The sequence below is a fragment of the Panicum virgatum genome, chromosome 4K (assembly GCF_016808335.1).
Source record: "Panicum virgatum strain AP13 chromosome 4K, P.virgatum_v5, whole genome shotgun sequence".
Lineage (NCBI taxonomy): Eukaryota > Viridiplantae > Streptophyta > Magnoliopsida > Poales > Poaceae > Panicum > Panicum virgatum.
Window position 1 is genome coordinate 11,097,812 of NC_053139.1, and position 25,040 is coordinate 11,122,851.

The 25,040-nt window shown below is 45.4% G+C and overlaps 3 protein-coding genes and 1 long non-coding RNA gene across 6 annotated transcripts; all 4 read left to right on the top strand.

Moving 5' to 3' along the window:
* The first annotated feature begins 1,391 nt into the window (after window positions 1-1,391).
* LOC120703083 lies at window positions 1,392-2,154 on the top strand. The gene is made up of 2 exons (XR_005686753.1): window positions 1,392-1,823; window positions 1,964-2,154. It is a non-coding gene; the product is annotated as an uncharacterized LOC120703083 (long non-coding RNA).
* A 2,454-nt stretch (window positions 2,155-4,608) lies between these two features.
* Window positions 4,609-8,090, top strand: LOC120703084 (probable galacturonosyltransferase 9). The gene is made up of 2 exons (XM_039987092.1): window positions 4,609-5,963; window positions 7,471-8,090. Exons 1-2 carry the CDS (start codon window positions 4,734-4,736, stop codon window positions 7,747-7,749), a joined length of 1,509 nt encoding a protein of 502 aa, XP_039843026.1. The 5' UTR covers window positions 4,609-4,733; the 3' UTR covers window positions 7,750-8,090.
* A 4,220-nt stretch (window positions 8,091-12,310) lies between these two features.
* On the top strand, window positions 12,311-16,807 carry LOC120703085. The gene is made up of 5 exons (XM_039987094.1): window positions 12,311-12,465; window positions 12,815-13,654; window positions 15,210-15,326; window positions 15,430-15,911; window positions 16,152-16,807. Exons 2-5 carry the CDS (start codon window positions 12,833-12,835, stop codon window positions 16,549-16,551), a joined length of 1,821 nt encoding a protein of 606 aa, XP_039843028.1. The 5' UTR covers window positions 12,311-12,465; window positions 12,815-12,832; the 3' UTR covers window positions 16,552-16,807.
* Window positions 16,808-19,962: 3,155 nt separating this feature from the next.
* LOC120703086 (sphinganine C4-monooxygenase 1-like) lies at window positions 19,963-23,872 on the top strand. 3 transcript variants are annotated; one of them, XM_039987096.1, is made up of 4 exons: window positions 19,963-20,407; window positions 20,756-20,955; window positions 22,127-22,421; window positions 23,114-23,872. In XM_039987096.1, the coding sequence occupies exons 3-4, from the start codon at window positions 22,197-22,199 to the stop codon at window positions 23,678-23,680; spliced, it is 792 nt and encodes a 263-aa protein (XP_039843030.1). In that variant the 5' UTR covers window positions 19,963-20,407; window positions 20,756-20,955; window positions 22,127-22,196; the 3' UTR covers window positions 23,681-23,872. The 3 variants fall into 3 exon arrangements, with proteins under 3 accessions (XP_039843030.1, XP_039843029.1, XP_039843031.1); XM_039987095.1 differs by lacking the exon at window positions 20,756-20,955 and having other exon boundaries at window positions 19,966-20,407; XM_039987097.1 differs by lacking the exons at window positions 19,963-20,407; window positions 20,756-20,955 and having other exon boundaries at window positions 21,818-22,421.
* The last annotated feature ends 1,168 nt before the right edge of the window (window positions 23,873-25,040 follow it).

A 25,040-nucleotide genomic window follows, 5' to 3' on the forward strand; every position in this document is an offset into this window, starting at 1 on the left:
TTAGGTTTAGGAATTATTTAGAACTCTAGTTGCATGATCCCTAGGTTCCCTGGAGTTATACTAGTATGTATAGGACAATAGAAATGCTATGCTTAATAAGATCTCGGTAGAAGTCGAGTGATTTCTGGTCACTCGCGAGATATAGAATATCTCGTTATTTTGAGTATATGGAATATTGGAATAGGTTGGAGAAGGAAAAGAAATTGGAGACCGGGCGGGGAAAGGCTAGCCCCGTTTGTGCCGATTAAGGACCGTTCGTTGTCTGGCCCTGTGATCGAGTTTGAATTGTACTAGCCGCATGCCGGGAGTAGGAGGCAGTCGAAACCGGTAAGCCGAGTACTGCTTTGCTTCGAAAGTACAGAACTTCTACCCACCCCTTAGGGCAAGTCGAGTGGCCGTGGAGAATTGGGATGATATGTTTACTTTTGGTGGTCTCTCGTAGGGCTCGGCTGACTATATGCAGGTGAGGCGGTTCTGTAGTTCGAGACAGGGAGGTGAAAGGTTGGTGCGTGGGGTCTGACGGGGCTTTTGCGTGCCGTGTTAGTTAGGTCCACCTTGCAAGGTTAAAGCGGATCGATTCGCCGTCAGTCGCTCTCGGATATGAGCACCTTGATCGCAGCACCGCATCGTAGTAATGCTATATGGGATTTAAGTGATTATTGGAAATGATTATTATGAATTATTACTCTATGTTTGTTACGATTGCTTAGCAGGTGCAAATACTAGTTGATGATTTTAGCATATAGAATTTGGAGCTTAAAATGAAAAAAAAGGACTCATTTTAGAAGCTTTTTCTGCAAAATTAACCACAAGCCAGAAAGTCTTGCATGTCTAGATATGTGGGCTAAGTTATACCCACTGGTCGGGTAAGTTTTGCTGAGTATTAGTTGCTCAGGGTTTGTTGCCACCACATTGTTTTATTTTAGGGCATTCGGACGTTGATTTCTGCCCCTGCTGTGTCAAGTTTATCCGCAGAGATGCAGAGGGGTGGGAAGTGGTGGATCGAGACCCCTAGGCTAGGAGTTAACCGGGTTGCACACTCGTGGGCTGAGTGTGTAATTCATTTCCGATCTTATGTATTGTAGTGGGTAGATTCCATGTTTATCAGACTTTGTATAAATGGCAGACACACTTGTATATTATTATGTATTTCAAACTCGGTTTGTAATTTAAATATTTCATAGCACATGGTGTTTGTATTTTTAAGTATTATGTGGTGCTCGTACCATCTGTGCCCACCTTCGTGTGAGACTACCGGTATTGTTTCGATCGGACTGTGGGTTGAGAAAGGATCGCCAAATTAAGCCGTTAAGCTAATGCGCCCGATGTGTTCAAATGATGACCATTACGCTTAATTAGAATTTTAATTTGGCGGTTCCGTCACACTAGGCAGTGCAGAATGTTGCAGCTTGCTTAAGAATCATTGTGTACTCTTTCAACTATTCAATTGATCTTTTTTACTATCTTGCTAGACATTGGGTCGACCTGTATCCTTGCATAAATATATTTCATTTGGAGAACAAGAGTTCCAGCTAAGTATAAATTTTTGGTTTCGGCTTCTACTGCATGGTAGATGCTAGCTGGACAATGGCAGGCACCACAAACATATTTTTCGGGACAAGTTATTGGGCTTTATGTGCTCAAGACAGGGAGATAGTTGAACAACTGATCCTGCATTCCTCATCAATCAGCGAAGAAGTCTGGTTCAGAGTTCATACTGCTCTGGATGGCAGGTCAGCATATCCGAACACCTATGACTGAAACCTCATTCGCGCAGTGGTGGATGAAGGAGAAGTGAAGGAGCTGATTCACATTCTTCAACGGTAAGACAATCTTCTTGAAATGTGAAAGTTAATCTTTATCTTTATCAAGTCATGTTTCACATAAATTTATCATCGATCATCGTCTGAGCATTATTGTACTTACCATTCATGCGGCATTTGGCTCTTGCTCTTCCATCCAGTGTTCATACAGTCAGTGGTAGAGCTTCATGTCAAATTCAAAGGCATCCAACACTTATTTTGAGATTAAATCACTGAAGATTTCCTAAAGAGAAGGTGTCAACAAGATTTGCTCCTGAAGGATCAAAGCATACTCCTCACTTCTCACCAATCATGGGACTTTAGTGGAAGGGGCAATAGAGTACTGACCCCTGCTTTTCAGGTCATTGTGATTTGTGGCCGTTAACTTCGATGATGCATTTTTTTCTTTCTTTGCATTTGTCGGCTAGAAGGATCTTCATTGCAGGTGCACATCCCATATGCAAAATCTTATAGGATATTTCCCTTTCTCAAATTTGTGTGTTTTAGGAATATGAATTACATATATGCAAAAGTTAACTTATAAAGTATATTTGGATGTGCCAATCAGTTGTTCCCCAGATGAAACCAACATTTCCTCTTGCAGGTGGATTACTCACTCTATTAGTCATATTGATTTATTCAAGCATTTGTCTGAAGTATATATGATTGGAATACTACTGTCAGATTCTGAGGATCCTCATCCGTTTGTGCATGTAGGAGCAAGAGCTTTGCTCGAATATGTTGAAGTGAGAAATATTCATTTTGTGTCATCAGGCATGAGGGGCCACGGCGACTTTGATGATGTTGCCGGTGCGAGGGCAAAATAAAATAGTAATATTTTTTCAATAAATGAAAGAGAGATTAATATTTATGTAAATAACTAGACAAATTTATGGGTAAACAGGTCAAGTTTTGGTAGTCCCACTCCCACCTAGCTTTGTTATGTTCTTCATTTCTTTGGTGACAAGCATGTTTAGTCAAGGTGGCTATCTATTCTTATCTTTCAAATATTGTATGATCGCTGCAGGCTATGTATGGCTCCATGTCCATTCATATTTAGAGGAAACTTGTTCCTCCTGTAGCAACGCACGAGCATTCAACTAGTAATCATATATGATATATTATACACTAACTAATTTGTTCTTCAAATTTATAGGTTTAGTTGGATTTTCTTACTCTTGTTTACTTGGCAATAGACTATATTTGACATTCATGTGTGGGTGTAAGATAACATAAAATTTTTTGCCCCACCTAAATTTCTGGCCGTGCTCCGCCACTGATTGTATAATTACTTATTTTTTAATTATATTTAATACTACATATATATATTCGAAGATTTGATATGACGGATACTAGGCCATTTTTTCGAGCTGCAAAGCTCCCACTCCCAACTACTTCATCAGAAGCCGGAGACTACTGGCGCGCAAAGCGCGGTTCCATTCTGAGGATCGCACGCTGCTTTGCTTCTCAACAATCGATCTGACACGCGGGAGCGCCTCCTTCCTTTTTCATATTTTTCTAGCGTGGAGCGCTCCTCTACTTTCTTTTTTCTTCCGACCAAGTTTGCTGCTCACGATGCAGGTTTTCGTGGCCCACAATGCGCAGTCCCCACCCGCTGTTAATTTTCACCCACCCCACGTGAGTGACGTTATTTTCTCTTTTCATTTTTTCCTTTACGTTCCATAATTGTTGTTTTTTCCCAGATTTTTCTTTTACCTTCTATATGTCTGAAGATTTCTTGACAACTTTTATATGGAAATTATACTAAAAAATTATACCAAGACTTTGTGCTTGGAAGTTGCATGATAAATTTATGCGTACAAAAGTTGTGTGAGAAATTTTTCGGATAACATCTTCGTACAATTTGTGCTGAAAAGTTATCCTCTATAAGTTATTTTAGAAAACTACACATTAAATTTTGTGTGCACTGTAAAAGTTGTGCTAAAAAACATTAATTTCAAATTGTTAAGAAAAAATTATACGTAAAAGTTATGTACATCATAAAAAGTTATGATAAGAATCTGGCTTCAGTGAAGATGTGCAAAAAAATTATACTTGCAAATTATATATAGAGGTTATAATGTTCCAAAATTGGAAAAAATTGTCCGAGAAGTCTTCCTAATTATATTTTTCCATAGAAATTGTGCTGAAAAATTATCCTCTGCAAAAAATTTTAGAAAAAGTTATCTCGATAAGTTGTATTTTTATAAGCTTACGACGAACTTATGCCCCAAAGTTGTGTAAGAAGTTTTAGTGAAAGTTATGTTCAAAGTTATCATTTAGTTAGAAGACTGAAAAAAGTTATGCGTAAAATTTGTCTCTGCCGTGTTAAAAGATTATCCTATAAATAGTTGGTTTGAAAAATTATGCGTAAACATTATAAGTATCATAAAAGTTATGCTGAAAAAATGTTATTTTGTAGCTACGTTGAAAAAATATCACTTGATATTTGTCTTCAAAAAGTTGAACACATATATTAGAATTAACTATCTAAAAGTAAAGAAAGAAATTTATTTGGAAAGGAAACAAGCGTACGACTCCTGCGGCTGGCGCGCGCTGATTATTAGGTGCGCTTCTTGTCTGCGGAAGAAAGAAAAAAAGAAAATGACGACACGGAATCCAACAATGAAAAATTTTGCCCTGTCTGAAATCGTTTGTTAGTTTGGCTGCTCGGGCGCGCGCGCTAACTAGCAAGCCCGCGCGCAAAGGGACTTTGCTAATCCACGGCCCAAATCTAACCCCACCGACATCGCGATACCCACGGTTAAAAAATACCCGGTCCAGCACTCACTGACCGAGTGGGCCTACGGGATCCCCGGGGCCCATCGGCCTCTTTCCGCCTCGCCATCAGCTCAGATCCGCGACGCGCTTCCCCCACTCCACTCCCCCACCCAGCGCTCCCAGTCGGCGTCGGCCGCTGCTCCACCACCGATGGCCGGCGGCCGCGCGTTCCGGCCGTCCGCGCCGCGCCGCGCGGCCTTCGCGGCGCTGCTCACGCTCCTACTCCTCGCGGCCCTCTCCTTCCTCCTCTCCTCCGCGCCGGCCTCCTCGGCCCGCTCCTCGGCCCCGCCGTCCGCGCGCCTCGCCGCCGTCCGCCGCCACGCGGCCGACCACGCGGCGGTCCTGGCCGCGTACGCCGCGCACGCGCGGAAGCTCAAGGAGGCGTCCGCGGCGCAGTCGCTCTCGTTCTCGTCCCTCTCCTCCGACCTCTCCGCGCTCTCCGCCCGCCTCGCCTCCCACCTCTCCTCCTCCTCCCTCCCCGAGGACGCGCTCCGGCCCCTCGAGAAGGAGGCCCGCGAGCGCATCAAGTTCGCGCGCTCCCTCGCCGCCGACGCCAAGGAGGGATTCGACACCCAGTCCAAGATCCAGAAGCTCTCCGACACCGTCTTCGCCGTCGGCGAGCAGCTCGCGCGCGCGCGCCGCGGGGGCCGTATGTCCTCCCGCATTGCCGCGGGCTCCACCCCTAAGTCGCTCCACTGCCTCGCCATGCGCCTCCTCGAGGCCCGCCTCGCCAACCCGGCCGCTTTTGCCGACGACCCCGAGCCGTCCCCCGAGTTCGACGACCCCGCGCTGTACCACTACGCCGTCTTCTCCGACAATGTGCTCGCCGTCTCCGTCGTGGTGGCCTCTGCAGCGCGCGCTGCGGCCGACCCCTCGCGCCACGTCTTTCACGTCGTCACCGCGCCCATGTACCTGCCTGCATTCCGCGTCTGGTTTTCGCGCCGCCCGCCGCCGCTCGGCGTGCACGTCCAGCTCCTTGCCTACTCCGACTTGCCGTTCCTCAACGCCACCAACTCGCCGGTGATCAGGCAGATCGAGGGCGGTAACAGGGATGTCGCGTTGCTGGATTACCTGAGGTTCTACCTCCCAGATATGTTCCCTGCGCTGCGGAGGGTTGTGCTTTTGGAGGACGATGTGGTGGTGCAGAAGGATTTGGCAGCGCTTTGGCAGGTTGACTTGGATGGGAAGGTGAATGGTGCGGTGGAGATGTGCTTTGGCGGATTCAGGAGGTATAGAAAGTATCTCAACTTCACCCAGCCCATTGTGCGGGATCGGTTCAATCCTGGTGCCTGTGCATGGGCATATGGGGTAAATGTGTTTGATCTTGAGGCATGGCGGCAGGCTGGTTGCACAGAACTGTTCCATCAGTACATGGAAATGGTGAGCTGCGCTGATCTCTGTTATAACTTATGAGTAGCATTGTGGTACATTGGGATTGTTAAGTGGCTGCAGTTGTAGCGTGGATCATGCGTGCTTCAACTTAACTTTTCCTACTAGCCTGATGTGGGTCCTGTTTAAGTTTGTGTTCCTGCCAAAGGATGCTAGCTCAGTTGGTTAGTCACTCCGGCGGCACCCCTCAGGTCCTGAGTTCGACTCCCCGTGGGAGCGAATTTCAGGCTGAGGGTAAAAAAATCCCCTCGCTGGCCCTGTGTGCCAAAGCACTGGTTGTGAGCCGGCCCCAGGTCGGCCTGAGGACCCTTACATGGCCCAGGCAGGTAGTCCCCAGGGGTTACGTCTCCCAGTGTCAGGGCGGGGCCAGGGTTCGGGGATTTTCTCGGTCGGGGAAGCCGAGTCTTCTCTTAGATAATACCGGTGGGGCGGTCTTTCCCCACCCGGCCGAGTTTTTTTTTAAGTTTGTGTTCCTAAATGTCAATAGTCATGTGTCAGATTTAAGTATATGATATTTATCCTGTTTAAGTTTGTGTTCCTAAATGTCAATAGTCATGTGTAAGATTTAAGTATATGATATTTTCAGCCCATAACATGGTGTTGAGTGAACTGTTTTGTACGGAAGAAATTAGTGTTCCTTGCTACTCATTCCAGTAACTCATGTTATTCATGGCTGCATATTGATGGTTGGATATCAAGCACTTATGTAGGATAAGAATTGTAAACATTTATCAACTTAATTGGCCCAAACAATTGTACAGTGCTTTCTTATGCACTCAGCTGCTCAGCACAGTCTGCTATTGTTTAAGAAACCTACAATTACCTTAAAGCATATCTTAACTAGGCTTGCTTTGATGATTAAAGTGTTTTCTCTTCTTTTGAGTTTAAATAGGTTCTAGTAATTGTTCAAGAATTTATTTTACATAAATTCTTATTGAGGTTGTTTTTATAGTGTAATGATGTTTTACTATCCTTTTAGTTCAATTTGGTTGCAGATGACATCTAATTATTGGGGTTCAAATGTGACTAGGGTCACCAAATTGAGCATGTGGTGTTTCCATTTCTTTTTAACAGGAATTAAACACTTGCCAAATGTAAACCATGCCTTGTCAATTTGTAGTTTTTTTTTCTTTTCTTGGTACAGCTAAACCATGGTATATAAGTTTTTTAAACTCTCTCTTTTTTTGTTGAGAATATGTTAAAACCCTACCATACCATTTCAGTTTTTATATATGGTTGGTGCACCTCATGGTCTCGACCATTTTCCTGGAAGAGTTCCCAAGTAAGAATAGGGTTGATGCACCCTACTGATTCTTTGCTCTGAAACCTAAGCTCTTTTACTTCATAGTCTAACTAACAATATGTTCTGGCCTCTGATTTGTAATGCCTGTAACCTGTATGTGGTTATGCAAATGATGCCCATAGTTGCCTCTTCTTATCAGAGTAAAACATTTCTATTTTGCACTACATGACCGATACTTGTATATTCTTGTGGCAGAATGAGGATGGCGAGCTGTGGGATCCAACATCTGTTCTAACGGCTGGATTGATGTCATTCTATGGCAATACCAAGCCATTGGATAAGTCATGGCATGTAATGGGTCTTGGCTATAATCCAAGCATCAGCCCTGAGGCAATCCGAAGTGCTGCGGTGATACACTTTGATGGGAACATGAAGCCCTGGCTTGATGTCGCTTTGAACCAATACAAGGCCCTGTGGACAAAATATGTTGACACTGAAATGGAATTCCTAACCCTATGCAACTTTGGTCTATGAAGGGATTCAATAGATTATCTGAGAATAAGGATGCCACTGACACGCATTATTTTTTGGGAGGCGAAAGAGCTTTGACAGCACACACAAATGGTACCTATACTATCTCTAGCAAAGTTGCTCCTGTAGGGAAGTTCCCATCTTTGTGCTGAACGACAATGTTCTTGTAGATTATGTAGCTTATTTGTGATAGTATATGTCTTTCCAGCTAAAATGTACTGGATTATTGTGGCATAGAGAGTCAGTAATCCATTGGGAGGAAATTGTAGATGGATATTTATTATCAAATAACGAGCTTATCTGCAATTGTATTTATAAGGAAAAAGAAAAGGTTACTTGGTTCAGGTTGGCATTCTATTTTCCTGGACTTCCTTTTTTCTGTGCACCACTCGGAATGTTCTTTTAGAATACTACTAGCTACTAAAATGCAAGCACCCCCCCCCCCCCCCCCACACCACCACCACACACACAAAAAAAAAGGAAAAAAAAGTTTTTTCACCTGTAGTCCAGAACACATGGTATTTTAAAAAGTTCGTAATGGATGTCTAACATTGACGTGATTTGAAACAGTTCATCAATACATGACAAGTGAACGCTTGCTTATTCATTATCTATGATTTCTCGAATGAAACTTTTCTTTTTTAACACTCAAAGGTTTGATTGTTTGTCACTAATAGTTTTTTTTAGTAAATTGCTTCAACTGTACAATAAATTGTGTGGGTTAGCAAAATGTGCAAACCGATACATGAATTTGTTATATATATGGTCACATGTATTCTATGTAGCTGTATTGTGACACTGGTAAGCGGTGCACATGGATGGTTTTATGCACGTAACCCCAGTGGCGGAGCCAGGGGGTGCAGGGGGTGCTCAAGCCCCCACTACCACCTTGGCTTCCATGGAAGCCCCCCCCCCCCCCTCTCAAGCCCCCCTACAAATTTTGTGGAGGAAGAAGAAATGAGAAAATTTTGAGGAGGAAGAAGAAGGAATGAGAGGAGGGAGGAGGAAGAAGGAAAGGAGAGCCCCCCATTGCTATGGATCCTGGCTCCGCCGCTGCGTAACCCCATATCGTTATTCTCTCTTCTCATAAAAGCTTTAACTTGTGTGCAACGTCCATATTAAAAGAAAATGCTCCACGTACAGGGCTGTCCAGAGTTATTTGGGGGCAAAACGGAAATTGGAGAGCCCAATTAAATACAAATTAAACTATTATATGTCAGTCGCAATGATAATTTTTTCTACTAATTTTGGTGCATTCTCTTGTAATGGAGGGTGACCACGTCATCCTAAATCACCTTGGTCCTCGGATCAGCCAATGCGATGGCCAGGAACCGTTCGGGATGTAAATTTTGTAAAAAAAAAAACTCCGAAATTCGGTGAAATCAACCTGTAGTCCATGAATGACAATTTTACAAAAGAGCCCTCAGAATTTGTGAATGTCAATTTTACAAAAGACACCATAAACTTTGACGAAATCGAACGCACTCTATTGACGGCAATTTTATAAAAAACTCCCTAGATTTGGATAAAATTAACTGTCACTCTGCCTACGTCGCTTTCACATAAAACCCTCTAAACTTCGTCAAAATCAATCTGCAGTCCACAAACATCAATTTCACAGAAAATCACCAAGACTTCTGCGAAACCAACCGCCTTAATGTGTATCGGTGACGGGTTAAATCGCCTCCCACACTTTATACACTGGATATATCACAGCATCGACACCTATGATGACTGTCACATACATGCTTTCTCAGTACAGATGGATGGACGATCCATAAACATATTTCAACGCTCCACACCTCACACACATATATTTAACAACCCAAATCAAATTTGACCGAGCCCGCAAAAAAACTTATAAGCATTGATATATATGTCCGTAACGGGGCTATCGGGGGCGGCGTGGTATTTTTCTAGTTAGTTCATTATAAAAGGTTCTCGTCACTAATAGTGCTGAAAACTAGTGCACACTTGCTTATTCTGGGGTCGGCCATGAGGTGCTGTCATTCTAGGGTTGGCCATGAGGTGCTCTCATTGACGGCTTAGAGGAAAAGAGGAAAGATCAGGGGCAGGAGGTGAACCGGCACAGCAAGCAAGCATTATTTGTGGACTGTGGAAAGACAACCTATTGGCGAGGAACATTACGCTACCTCAATTTGTCGTCACACTCCACGGCTATCACTCCCGCTACTAGGGATGTAAATGATATGGATATTTATTTGAATTCGATTCGGTCTGGGAGAGTTTTATCCATCCATATTCGATTCTGGATACTCAATATCAGTAATCGATCCGTATCCGAATACTAAAAAGTTATATTTTTATGATGTCGATCTCCATTACAATCTTTCCCGGCAAAAACTAACACTATTTGTATCAGACTTTGTATTCGAACAAAAATATAAAAACAAATACGATATCAGTAATATCCGTTCGTTTTTTTATCTGTTTACATCCCTACCTGCTACCATTCACATTCTCTCCTCCCCTCTCACTCATTCAAGGCACCTTGAACCTAACTTCGTAGCCACCTATTCCAATATTACTCCAACCTTTCCTACCATGTTACCTTCCTCTGGACTTCCAACTCCCTTCGCCATTGGCACTTTCCAGTATTATTCCACTTCCATCCTTAGTCACTAATGTTGCCATTAAAGTTAGCATTATTTCCTCCAGCAACATGTGGTCTTAAGGTTCATACATGTCTCATGTGACAAACATAGATTCTAGGGTATCGATAAATGAAGATAATGATGGTTGGAAAGTATCAAAAGAAAGAAGAGAGACAAAAGATAAAAAGTGGGTGAGACCATCTGGACCGACCTGTAAAATAGGCCCAGCCCATAAAGCCCACTTGTGCCAGACCCTAACCCTAGTAACGGAAGCATCTTCCTATTTATTCCACAATCATCTTCCTTTTCCTACCTCTTCTTCCATTCGGCGCCGCCACTCCTCTTCTTTTTCACTTGTAGTTCTGGAGCCTGAAGAGGAGTAGCTAGGCTCGCAGAAGGGAAAAGATGGCATGGGACATGAAGGGCAGAGTGGATCTAGTTGATGATACACTTAGGCGTGCCAAATCAAAGCCATATCTGTGTGTTCAAGACCGCCAGCATCGATTACATGGTAATTTTTATTACATCTTTTGGGCCTAGCATCAAGGTATGTCCTTCATGGTTTCTGACTTTCTTGGTATTCTTCCTCCATTTCGGTGAGCTCAACCATGATGACCTTATGGCTTCCACATATTAAATCTACCGTAGCACCATCCTCGTGTTAACTAGTTTCATCGGACGCTTGTTGTGACACTCTTGCCTGACCATTTTTGAACCGGTTGCTCTCCACCACCTATGACTAGCATCGTCATCATTCCATATATGGTTACCACTGCCGATCTACATTTGACCTCCACATATGGTCCTGACAAATTTGATGGATTCTTGTAAACACTATCTTGCTAGAGAAAAACACCTTTACTAGCCTTCCGAATAAGAATTTCTCCTTCATCAGTATTTTGAATAAGACCTAGTCGAAAGAATATTGGTAAATCTCTATTGCAGTGGATCGAAGTATAAAAAGGAAGGATACAAGTATATGAAAAGAGGACAAAACTACATGTGCCAATTTGTAAAATGGGCACAACACATAAGGCTCACTTGTGTCAAATCTTAACCCTAGTGACAGAAATCATCTTATTATTTTTCTCTTGCCTCTTCTTTCATTATGCGCCCCTTTTCCATTTTTTATTTCAGAGCCATGAGAGGAGGGGTGAGGTTTCCAAAGCACAAAAATGGCATGGGACATGAGGGATGGAGTAGATCTAGTTGACGACACACTTAGTGGTGAGAAGATCAAAACCTCAACCGCTAAGAACCACCCCTACTTGGGTTCAAGACCATCTAGGCCGTCAATTATTTGATAATCTTTATTACTCTTTCGTTCCTAGCATCGAAGTATGTCTTCGTCGTCTGAGATATAATGATCAATGTATACATTTTATTTCACATCTTCTTTCCTTTTTTTTTTGACAAAATCACAACTTCTTTTTATCTTAGTCTTCTTGCTTCGTATCGATGAGTTCAATTATTATGGATTTTTATGCCATTCAACTCTTTTTATCTCGAACGCCATCCACCTACTAGAGCTCGCCATCACCTATCATTGTGTTAACTAGTTTCATCGTTGGCCGCCTGTGTTAACTAGTTTCATCGTTGGCCGCCTTAAAAAGTACCAAAAGGATTTCACAACTAACATTCCTACCTTAGTGCTAGTAGTTGCAGAACTGGGTAAAGACTTTTTGACACAATTGCTAGTGTCATTCTCATCACACCATATATGTTAGTATGTTACCATCACCTAACCCGTCTATACCATTTAATCTATGAAATTGGATATAATTCGTGTAACCATCATGCGAGAAAAACCCATTAACTATCAGTAAGTTTTCCTTCACAAGTTTTAAGACCTAGCCGAAAGAACACGAATTCAGACATGGATCAGTTTTGGGGAAAGAATCAGTAATAGATGGACACATACAGACTCGATTGGGAATCGGATTCCCCCAACTTACAGCCTTATCTGCTGGCTTCATCACGACCGTCCAATCCCGATCAGGGATAAACTGGGAAAAAAAATTTCTTCTTTATATATCCCGTCGCCTCCGGCTCGCAGCTGCAAGTTCCAATCCGCTCCCCCCGACGCCGAACGCCGTCCCTCCAGGTACGCCGCCGCAATCCCCTCCTCGCCGCAGGTTCCGTTTCAATCCGCCCCCAAATTTTCTCTCCAATCTGATAGAATCGTAGAAATAAAATTCATTTTTTTTGTTCAGATCGTACGATTCGTTCTCCCCAAATTTTCTCTCGAATCTGGTAGAACCCTAGACCCCCCCCCCCCCCAAATATCTTGTTTAGGAGTACGATTGATTCCCCCCAATTCTTTTCTCGAATCTGATATTTTGTTTTAGCCGTACGATAAATTATCCCGTGCGCCCTATTCTCGGAGATAGTCTGTCGATTTTGGTGGATCGGATTATGCTGTTGTGGTAATCTTTCTCGTTTCTTTCCCAAAGCTGCACCGAGCAGCGGCCATGGTGAAGAAGCCCAACGGCGTTGCCAAGGCCACTGCGGCCTCTGCCGGCGCGGCGGCCGGGCCATCCAAGGCGAATCCGTCCACCCCTGGGTCGATTAAGACCTCGAAGTTTAAGAAGCGGAAGGTCAAGGCCAACCGCGAGAAGGCAGCGGCCGCCGCTGCAACTGTTGACCAAGTCTCATCGGTGGGCGCAGTCACTGCTGGTGGCGATGCATCTGCATCGGCGGTCTTACCGCAGCCATCCCATGTTGCTGAGGCATCACCTGTGGCACAAATGCCAGAGTCAGCCACTACTGCTGAGGCATCACCTGTGACACAGACGCCTAAGCCAGCCACTGCTGAAGCATCAGCTTCGGCGGCAGAGCCAAAGCCAAAACCTGCTGATGCTGATGCTGATGCTAATGCTGATGCTGCGGCTGCACCTGCCGCAAGCAAGGGAAAGGGTGTGGGTGCTGATAATAGAAGTGGTGATGGAAGGATGAAGAGCAGAAGAGTGAGGACTAGGAATGGCAAGGGGAAGGAGGTTGAGGAGGATGGAGGAAGTAACGGAAAAGGGAAGAAAGCTGCTGTGGGCAAGAAGGAAGAAAAGGGTGCAGGGTTTATATTCATGTGCAATGCAAAGACTAAGCAGGAGTGCTACAAGAACCGTTTGTTCGGGCTACCCAGTGGGAAGATTGGAATGGTCAAGAAGATCAGGCCAGGGGCAAAGCTGTTCCTGTATGATTTTGATTTGAAGCTTCTGTATGGTGTGTACAAGGCAGCATCAAATGGTGGGATGAACCTTGTCCAAGAAGCATTTAATGGGAAGTTCCCTGCACAGGTAATTTGGCTTTTCCATTTCGTAGATTTGTTTGCAGCGAATGCAGTCAAGTGATCTGTTTCATTTTGATCAGTCTATGATAGTTCAGAAGGATGCATGGGAATAGGGTTCGCCTGTGGTTTCAGTATGCTAAGAATAGTGGACAGGAGTAGATATGGTGTTCTGCTTGGTCATACTAGCTATGGCATTTATGGATTTTAGATGTTGGCAAATTTAGTTCCCAATTTGTGCTGTTAAGATTTAGAAAATAGTAGTAATGATAGGTGTGCGCCTTTATTAGAAAAGCAAGTGTCTTTTTAGATGTAATAGATGAATTTTTGTATCCGTTACAAATAGTTTGTCACTATGCACTAGAGAGAATTCGTTGTGTGCTTTTTGCTGTTGACAGGGGTTAACTGTGGTTCAGGCTGGCCATTATCAAATAAAAGTTTATCCTACAAATCTGATAGCAATATATGACTGTAGAGAAAAAATTCCCTTTGTTTTAAGTTTCAACTAAGTATCCCTAGTACATCACTTTATGCTGTCTGATTGTTGAATTGAGAACTGAGCTAAGTCTATTGTTTCTTCGCTGTTTCCAACTGGTGAATTTCTGTATCTTTTACACGGGACTGTTCTGCATTGGATCGATACTCTTTAGTTAGTAGTTTTTACAGATGTTTTGGGCTGTGTTTTTTTTTGCCTCATATCAAAGGTCATGGAAGTCTCTCTTTACCATACATTGGGAAATTTTGGCAACTTTTGGATTACTAAACCCCAAGATTGGGTTTGTATTAACTACTTGGCATTGACAACTTCAATGTGAACTTAACTACTTTTGATTATGTGATGTTCGTCATAGCTCAGCTCATCCCTCGTAGTATTGGGAGGCGTAAGAGATACTCGTTAGTTTTAATAATTGTACCAGAGCCCACATGATTGGAGAATCGTAAACTGTGAAGCAGTTGGATTTGGAGAAGATAAGAGGATTTCGGTGGTGCACGCACCACAGAGGCACAGACATGGAAAACTTGTTGTCTAGCTTGTCTTGGCAAGCCAAAGCAATGAGGCAAAGGCTGCAGATGCAACTGTGTTTGGTCAATGGTCATTAGGGGAAATTCAATAACGCATAAAACATGCAACTGCTAGATTGTAAGGAATTGAAGTGTTAGTGAGTTTTTGAAAATACGCCCAACTTGCTAGTGTTTTTTTTTCTGCAATTTTCTGGTTTGTATTGGTATATTTAGTTGACTTCATGAACATGGACCTATAAACCTTTTTGGATTTTGGATGATTTGTAGCGGAATATCCAATTTTTCCCTTTCAGAGTTTCCGTGGTCAAACATTAATTCTCGAGAACGATGTTGCCTCCGCATTGGCATAGTTTTTATCTGATGTAAAAAGCCAAGTTATAGGGTTTCTCAGTTCAATCCAAACTCTTCCCCACAAGTTGAAGAATAATCTTAGCACTTGGCCTGACCTAGTATTATAAACCTTACAAGAACACTTGCTATAGTAGGAGGTGTTGAATATTTGTCATTCTTGTATTATGAACTATGGTATATTTGTAATGCAGGTTAAGTTTAAGATTGAAAAAGATTGTCTGCCTCTCTCTGAGAGTAGTATCAAGCATGCTATTAAGGAAAATTACAGTGCAAGGAGCAAGTTTGACCCAGAGCTCACTTCAAAACAAGTGAGTGTCTTGGAATCGTGCTACAAATTTTATTACTGTTCCGGAATTTTCGTACATAAATGCTAATATATTTTCAATACTATGGATATGTGATACTGTGCAGGTCTATAGGCTACTTGCTCTGTTTAAGCCTGTCAATGTACCTCAGTCTGCTCCAAATAATCACTGTGGAGAAAGGCGCCACTATGAAGAACGAAGGCAGCCATATCATTATGAGGAAAGGCGACCTTCATTGCCTATCGAAGAAGTGCGTCAACCACGGTTTGATGAGGAAAGGCGCCCTGCGGTTGTACATGTTCCTCTTGAAGATCCATATAGGGAACCACGCTTTGCTCCACTTCCTGTTGAGTCTCAGCTTGGCCATTCTTTGGCTGGTGGTCGGGGTGATCACCACAGATATTATCAACCAGCTGAGCCTCGACACATTCCTCTTGCTCTAGAGCCTCGACATGTTCCGCTATCCTTAGAGCATCACCATGTGCCTTCTGTGCCAGAGCTTCGACATGTCCCAGCTGCTTATTATCACACTTTGGCTCCATCCAGTGATTCATACTATCGGTCTGTAGAGAATCTGGCACCTGAGCGGTAAGTTATGAACATTTTGGTTCTCTTATAGTTACAAGTTTACATGCACCATATTGTTCTCAGTTTTTGTCAATTTATCATCCATATCATATGATTCGTGTACAGTCATTGTGTTGGCTGTAAATGCTAATTCAAAGAATTTGGTTACATGGTGTTATGGTTTTCACAACACCTTGCATCTGTCTATAATTCTAGAACCATATGATATGCTGCTGACTAATTGAAATTCTTAAATTTCAGATATGCTGACAGGGATCCAATCATTCCTAGGGATCCCACAAGACTGCCGGGTGAGATATCTGCTCGGGCAGACCGCTTGGAGGATCTCTACCGGACTGGGGGAATTTCTGCCCGTGGTGCACATGTGGAGGAGCTGTATCCTCCAGGGGAGATTGCTTCCCGTGCTGACCGAGTGGGGATCACCACTCGCGCTGATCGTTTGGAGGACCTCTACCGCTCTGACAGACTCATTACCCGTGCTGTGGACCCCCTGCCTCGTTCAACCTATCATACAGCTGCTTACGAGACACACCCTGCTTATGCTGAAGCAAGCACAAGGCCTGTCTTTTCAAGGGTCAATGGACCCGGTGTCCCAGTTTCGTCACTCTATTCCTTCTCTGGTGCGCCAGCGTACCGGTGATGAGTGATCAGAACTCATCGCTTTTGTTGAAATTCTCACCTTCAATGTGTGAAGTTAGGATGCCTGTCGCTATAACTGCAACTGTTGTTTACATTAGGTTCAGTTCTATATTTCCTTAAACATCCATCGCTGGATGAACAGCATTCGGTATCTAGTTTATGTTGCATAACCTCCTGCCATGCTTGATTCTCATTTTATCCTGCAGATGGAATGATGCCCCCCCCCCCCCCCCTGCAGATTTACTAGATTCTTGGTAGGGCAATTTTATGCATGTTCATTATCTGAGCTGGTTTCGAAACTTATATGCATCGAATGTTGTTCTGTATTCGGAATGTGAAAATTCCCTTTGGTCCTAGAATATACAGGGAAGATTCTGCTCAAGGTTTTATTCAAAAAAAAAAAGATTCTGCTCAAGGAGACCATCTCTGACGATTTGCATTTGTGGTCACGAGTTCTGACGATTTGCAGTTGTTGTCACGACTTCATCATACCTGTCAATTTTACTGGGCGGGCAGGCAGGCAGCAATGGTAGGCTGGTAGTCTACTGGCGGTTTTGTTTTTGGAAAACCAGCTGCCAGTTCAGAGTGCAGAGTAGTTATATGTTCAGAACGGTTTCCTTGAGCAGCTTTGACCGTCACGCCGGTCTCCCTCAGACATGGCCTGCCTCGTCATCGGCAGCACCTGTGGTACTCGGAGCGTTCCGTTAGCAGCACGGCCTGCTTGAAGCTGACCTGGTTCATGGTCCACAGTTCTACACTCAAGACTTACTACGCCTAGTATAAACGGTTTTGCCTTGTGGTGTTGGCCTTCAATTCCAGAGGGGTTTCCTCTGACCCCTTTTTTGTTTTTACAGATAAAGAAAAGGTGTCTCCGATTCAGAGGAAATGCCCAAGACAGTAGGCTAAACCGGTTAAGGATGCAGTTGACTTTGGGCCGACACGGGGCCGCCAGATGGCCCAATGATGTAGTCAGGGGACGGAGCCTGTGTGTAAGAAGAATCCACGTCCTCCTCCAAACCACCCGATGCAATTTCTTTTCTGGCAACTACAGATGGCTGACGAATTTCACGGCACATGTTCAGTTTCCACGGCAAAATGCCCAATAAGGCGCCTGATTGTAAATCTGACTGCATGTAGCCACATCAGATGGAAATAGTCAGATCGCACTCTCTTTTTTTCACTTGCACTTTGTTCTGCTAGCTGCTTCTCCAGCCAGGCAACAGCGTTTTTCACTCACATCAAACCAGTCACCATTGACCAAAGGGGAGGACAAGCATACTTACAAAGATGTCAGGACTCGAGGCGATGACGAGCAAGCATTCCGGTTTTTGGAAGTTGGCAAGTTGCCTTCCACTACTATCTACTACTACACCGCTTCCACTAGCCCATACACACACAGTCCCTGAACCTAATTGTCCAACGTTTCTTTAATTCCTCGTGTTCCGTTTCGTCCTCCGCAGCTGACAAAAAAGCTTAGCAGAACACCGAGTGGGACTATTTCTCAGACTCCCTGCGCTGTGATGGTCGCTACAATTATTGCCGGGAGTGTACAAAAGTTGACCTGATATTTTTTTTTGAAACGAACCAGGCAGGAGAGCTGCCGATTATATTAAAAAGAAGAAACAACATCCAGACTGGGCACCACAACAACCAACAAGACACCACCACCGGCCAAACGACCATACAATTCCTCTCCAACTCGACTCAAACAACAACCGGTTGGATTGGGACATCAACACGGTTACACAACTCAACTCGACTCCACACCCCATTGCTCAGATCAGAATGAGACATCAACCCCCGGTCGGATTGGGTCGTCGATCAGAGCCTCTGCATCATGCTCGATCGGATTGGGTCCTCGACGCGAGCTGCACCAACACAAAGACAACAGAAGGGATACCAAGGCAACTACTAAGGCTAAACTACCAACACAAACCTCGAAAACCACCAACATGAAACAACACCAGAAAACACAACAGAAAAAGCTTAACGAAGAGCCAAAGATGCCCCTGCCACAACATCCCAGAAGTCACTGAATCCATAAGCTGGTAAAGTCAACTGAAGGTGTACCTCTATTGTAGTATTTATTAGATTCAGGATGGAGTCAATAGCGATCCTGAAATAAGAAAGTGTTGTTACCCAAGGAGAAAAGGACAAAACCATTCGTGCTCACTACAAGTAGATTTGCGTTTTTTTTAAGAATATAAACAAGGTGTGAATATGATGCTGAGGATTGAGGAAACCTAATGTGCAAAGTTTAGCCCATCTGATAAATACAGTTGTGTTTTCACCTACATACATAAAAGAATGCATTTTCCAATGCAGCCATGGAGTTGCATAGTGAATTTTTACTGGTTCGATAAAAGAATGTGGAAAGAGCACCCAAAAACCGTGGATATTTTGAACAACTGGCTAAGCCTTCATAAATTATAAAAACACCTATGCAGAATATGCTCGCCCTTCCTCTGCAGGTAGCCATGTCATTTACACTTTGTTAAAAAAAAACTGGAGTTTCTAAAAAAAAGCATATCATCTAGTATGATGAGAATTTTATGGAATCCGCGAACGAGCCGTAGCTCGGTTGGCTGGGTCCGCTCGGTGGAGCGCCCGCCGTCCGCGTTCGAGCGCCGCTCGACGCGGATTTCGCACCCGGGAACAGTAGGTTCCCTAAATAATCTCAGATGAGCCTCTCAACGCGTGGAGCCACAAAGGGACTGCGATGCGCCCATCGCCGGAGCCTCGATGACTCTAGTGATTTCTCCAAGGACGCGTCTTGATATCTGTGTATAGTTGTAGGTCTGGTTGTATACTTGTGGTGTGTGTGAGGTGTGCGTGTGTGTGGTGTAGTGTAGGTGTGTGTCTGTATACAAACAGATGCTCCAGCTGTATCCCGATGAGAGGCTTTGAAAAAAAAGAATTTTATGGAATCCCCGCCGTGAAGTCCCTGCTTCCAACCAAACCATTTGTTTTTTTTTTTGTTGCCAAACGGAGGAAGCCAATTACATTTCATGCATAAACAACTTTGCAACTAAGTCGATCTAAAAAAAAATCTTTGCATCTAAGTCATTTAATGCCAATGTTTTGCTCTCTCACACTTGCATTACTGTTCTTTTCAAAAAAAAAAACACTTGCATTACTAACCCCCGAGTACACGAACAGATTACACATTCTCGTCAAGAAGTTTCCTAAGCAGGTGACGCATGTGCATCCCCCGATTGTCCAGAGAAAATCCGCCCCCACGCCCTGCAATCCTGTGTGCCACCACCATTTCCATTTTTTTATGGCCGCTAGGGTTTAGACCTAGCCAGAGCCACCACCGCTGAGCCGGTCAAGCCCCCTCCCCCGGCACTACAGGTAACAGGTCGAGAGCACCAGCAGCGGAGCGGCGGCGGCCAGGAGAGAAACACGAGGCAGCTGACAGCGTGAACCCGATGGCAAGCACGACACGAGGATGGGGAAGGAGTCCGCCTCCGGTCGGCCGGAAAGGCGCCTCCGAACTAGTCAAAACAGGAACGCGCAGCAGGAGTGCGCGGCTCGCCTTCTCCATCCAGTTCTCGGCCCCTCTCTAGTCTCTAGTCTCCCCCTTCTCTGACGCCTGGACTGGACTGAAGCCGGGGAGGTAGAGGAAAAATCTCCCCAGGGCCGGCAGGTCGCCGGTCTCGCCGGCCTTCTCAGACCGCCCGCATTGCCCTTGCCCGCCCAGCTATAAGTACTCGCCGGACAAGGCGGCCACTCATCCAATCCCCATCTCATCCATCTCGGGGCAGAGGCAATCCATCCAAGGCGCTTCTTTCCCTGCTCGGAACGGAGTTGCAGGAGAAGGAATCGTTGGGGGGGCTCTTGCTTGCTCTTTCCTGGTAAGGACAAGATCCGCCTTGATTCTTCACGTTCTTCTTGGGGGCAATGCTTTCTTGGGGTCATTGGCTAGGGGAATCCTCTTGGGGACCGCGCATTCGCGGCCGCGTCTTGGTGTGGTGATGCCCGCTGCTAGTTTTCATCTGCTACTAGGTCAAAATGCCAAGACATTGCGGCCGCGTGGTTGCGGGATTTGGTTTTGAAGCATCGGTTTTAGTCCAATCAGCTGCTGGTTAACATCTAAGGCTCTGTTTGGATGTAGATATTGAGCAGCTGGAATTGAATTGGGATACCAAAACAGAGTAGTATTGGAAATGGGTTATGATATCAAATCTGCTGTTTGGATGTAGATGGAATTGGCGGATGGAATCCAATTAAGTGGCAGGGGCGGATGCACACCCCGGGCCACCCGGGCCATGGCCCGGGGTTCGGCCTAAATTTTTTTCATTTTGCAGTAGCTTCTACCTCTGGATTTGGATCAATTGCTGAAGAAGGACTTGGATCAATTGCTGAAGAAGAATAAATATATTACTTCGCGATGATGCTTTTTGTATGTTATCTATCTTTCTGTTTATATTTTCATGTATCTTTTGAACTGTGAGTTTGTGAACGTCTATACTTAAAACTCGGCCCGGGGTTCAACTCAATCCTAGTTCCGCCACTGTTAAGTGGCAAATGCCAATTCATGTTTGGATGAGCATATCAAGAAATTGGGAGGAGCTCACCCCGCTGCCCTCGCCTCGCCGGAGCAGGCCCCGCTGGTCCGGGCCTCCAGGCTGCCGCCATCGTCGCGCTAGTCCGTGCCATTCCCTTCTCACGCGGAGGTCGAGCCCACAAGCGGATGGGCCTCTCGGTGGCAGAGCTCGGGAAAGCGAAGGGGCGCAGGGGCGGCGGAGCTCGCGGCGGAGGAGCGCAGGGGCGTAGTGGCGGACAGAGAGGCGAAGCGGAGGAGGAAGACGAGGAGGCCCGCCGGCCGCGAGGAAGGGGAGGGCCGCCGGCCGCGAGAAAGAAAAGGAGGGGACGCCGACCGTGAGGAAGGGAGGGCCGCCGGCCGCGAGGAAGAGGAGGAGATTCGCCGGCCACGAGGAAGAGGAGTTTGCGGCGGTGAGGAAGTGGAGGAGCCGAGGAGGAGGCCGCGTCGGCGAGGAAGTGGAGGAGGTTGCGACCGCGGGGAAGGAGAGGATGGATGCAGGGGATGGGCGCCGCGGCTTGCCGGCGGATGGCGCGAGGCTTGCCGCAGAGGGAGGTAGGGGAGGGGCGGCGCGGCTCCTCGTTCGCCCTGCAGCCTTCATCTCCTCCCGCACAGGGAGGAAGATGGAGGAGCCGCGCGGCTCGCCGATGGAGGGAGGCAGGGGAGGGGCGGTGTAGACCTGGGATGCCGGAGTGGGAGGCAGCCGTGTTGCGGGGGTGGCGCCCGCGGCCTGCCGGGGAGGGCGCCGGCGGCGTGGCACAGGAGCTCAGGGGAGAGGAGCGGCGCGGAGGGAGCAAGAGGCCGGGTCGCTCAATGCAGCGCAATACGGAGGCCAAGAGGTCCGAATTGCGGGAGGTGGTGGAGCGGTACCCAGAATACCGCTTGGCATTGGGTTCAGTTTCCAATTCCAATTCCGAAATCATCCAAACAGCTGGCATTGAGTGTATCCAATGCCAATTCCGTATTCCAGGCTTCAATGCATACATCCAAACGGGGCCTAAGTGTTTTGTGTTCTTGCTGACGGTCTCAGGGTCCAGTGGTGGCAGCTGCTGCTGAGGTAAAGATTTGAGCTTTGAGGTGCTGCGGGGGGCGGAGCGAGGATGGCATTCGCGGTCACCGACGAGCTGCTGGGCACGTTCGTGCCGATTGCGGTGTACTGGCTCTACTCGGGGCTGTACATCGTGCTTGACGGGCTGGGCATGGACGACTACCGGCTCCACCCCAAGGGGGAGGAGGTCAAGAACATTGTTTCCAAGTGGACAGTCGTCAGGGGCGTCCTCGTCCAGCAGGCGTTCCAAATTGCCGTCTCGCTACTCCTCTTCACGGTAATGCCTCTTTACAGCATCAAATTACCAAGAAAAGCTTGTATATTTGGTATTGAACTCTTCAAATGTGTCATTACTATTTACTAGGAGAACTACTACTATTTGTTAGTTGTTTTTTCTCTCCAAATGTTTGGTTTGGTAATGTGATCCCGTAGTTAAGCATGCAAATGTGGATCAGAGCGCAGTGGAATTTTGATTGATATCCTTTTCTTAAGAATTTGATGGTTTTTATCGATGCCTTGGTATTGGTAATTGATGAACATAAAAATCAGTTGGTTCAGGAATTGGTCAGAAGCCAGTAGCAATTAGACCCACTGTTTGTGTTTTATGAATAAAGATAACTGAATCTTTGTGGTTAATCAAAGACCTGAATTGTCGATTGTTGTTTTAGTCTGTTGAACAAGTCTCAAGCTTAATAATTGTTAAGTAAACAGAAGTAGCTTTGCTATTTGCATGTTAGGGTAGTTTCACAAGGGAACTTGACTGTAGCAAAAATAAACTGAATTCTGAAGGCAGGCAAGTTAGGATCGAGTTTGAATTAGCTCATTGGGTTACCAATATGACAGAAAAAGATTCTCTTTCTACACTTGACCAACACTGGCTCAACATGGCACATGCTGCTTCTGGAGTTGACTTTGAAATTTTATCTGTGACAACTGGATTTACAACCATGTAATTTCCTGGAACTGCAGGTTCTTGGTGATGAGAGTGGAACTGTGAGGAAGCAACCTTCCACGCTGGTAATAGCTTTGCAATTCATCATTGCTATGTTCGTTATGGACACATGGCAATACTTCATGCACAGATACATGCACATTAACAAATTTCTGTACAAGCACGTCCACTCGAAGCATCATACTCTTGTTGTCCCATATGCCTTTGGAGCTCTCTACAACCACCCCCTGGAGGGACTTATCCTGGACACCATTGGGGGTGCGCTCTCATTCCTCATCTCTGGCATGTCCCCAAGGACGGGCATATTCTTCTTCTCTTTTGCGACCATCAAGACCGTCGATGACCACTGCGGCCTGTGGCTCCCCGGGAACATCCTCCATGTCTTCTTCAGCAACAACAGCGCTTACCATGACATCCACCACCAGCTCTATGGCAACAAGTACAACTTCTCGCAGCCCTTCTTCGTCATGTGGGATAAGATCCTCGGAACATACATGCCTTACACCCTCGAGACCCGCAAGGGAGGCGGGTACGAGGCGCGCCCGGTCAAGCTCAGCCAAGCACAGCAGACCAAGGCTGATTAAGCTGTGCGGCTTCTCCTGTTTTCTCCTACTTGCTCTAATCTTTTTTTCTTTTTCTGACTGCAATTGTGTTGTAGTCTTGTAGAAGTATTTTCCGTCCATATAGTAAAATCCTTTAGGCAGATGCCATCTTGTACCAAGATATAGCAAATAAAACATCGTGTTAAAGGAAATCCACTCAGGCTTGTTTCCCTCCGGATTGTGTCTCTGAATCAGCTGATGTTGGCAGGGGATGTATGCAACAGTGAGCTGGCGTTCACACTCTGAATAATTTCCTTTGGTGCGCTGGACATTGTCTCTGTTGTCAGCCATGCTGATGCTTTTGCGATTTTAGAATTTGAAAGGGAGCAGTGAGCTGTGCTTATGGCCCAGGCTGTCGACTGGGTAGTGCCAGCCTGAAAAAACGTGATCGTGGCTGTTGCCCGGCATCTGGAAACCATGAGCTGAGAGCCCGTTTAGTTACCAAAAATTTTCACCCAAAATTTTTTGTCTCACCTTTAGACACATGCATAGAGTATTAAATATATTTAAAAAATAAAACTAATTGCACAGTTTAGATGTATACGATGAGACGAATCTTTTGAGCCTAATTAGTGCATGATTAGTTATAAGTACTACAATAATCTACATGTGCTAATGATGCGGTCAAAGGCCTCAAAAAATTCGTCTCGTAGTTTCCAAGCGAGTTTTCAAATTAGTTTTTTAATTAGTGCCCGAAAATCTCTTCCGATATCTGGTCAAACATTTGATGTGACATTTGTACCAAAAATTTTCATCACCTAAACACAGTGATGAGCTCCAAACAGCATTGCCCACAGGAGAATCTTCAGTGCAGCTGGAATGCTCCGTAGCTGTGGTGTGGGCTTATATCTGGGTTACCGGCGAGGGTCGATCTTCCTACCATTTTTTTTTGTTTTTTAGTATTTTTTGTCATTTTGACAACAATTTTTCAGAGAAATTTTTTAAGAAAAATATTTTAGAGAGAGAAGGCAAAACTTTAATGAGAAAAAAATTGAAAGCGAGTTTGAAAAAAAATTGAGAAAAAAAAACTAAAAGAGAAAACTTTTGCATCCAAATCGAAACTAAAAAATTTTGGAAAAAAGTTCAGTATGAAACTTTTGAATCCAAGAAAAAAAACAATGCTGCCTCGGGGAGCTCGCCGCCGCCGCCGCCGCCGCGCCTCCCGGGAAGCTCGCCGCCGCCCCCACCGTGCTATGGGTGGAGCTTCCCCAGTCTGAGATGTCGTCGCCCCCAGCAAGTCTGACGCTGCGTCTCCCCGCTGCCGGCCCACCGAGCTGGGCGTGGAGCTCGCGGAGCTCCCCCAGCCGGAGTCGAATCCAGAGAAAGAGAAGAGAGACGAAGA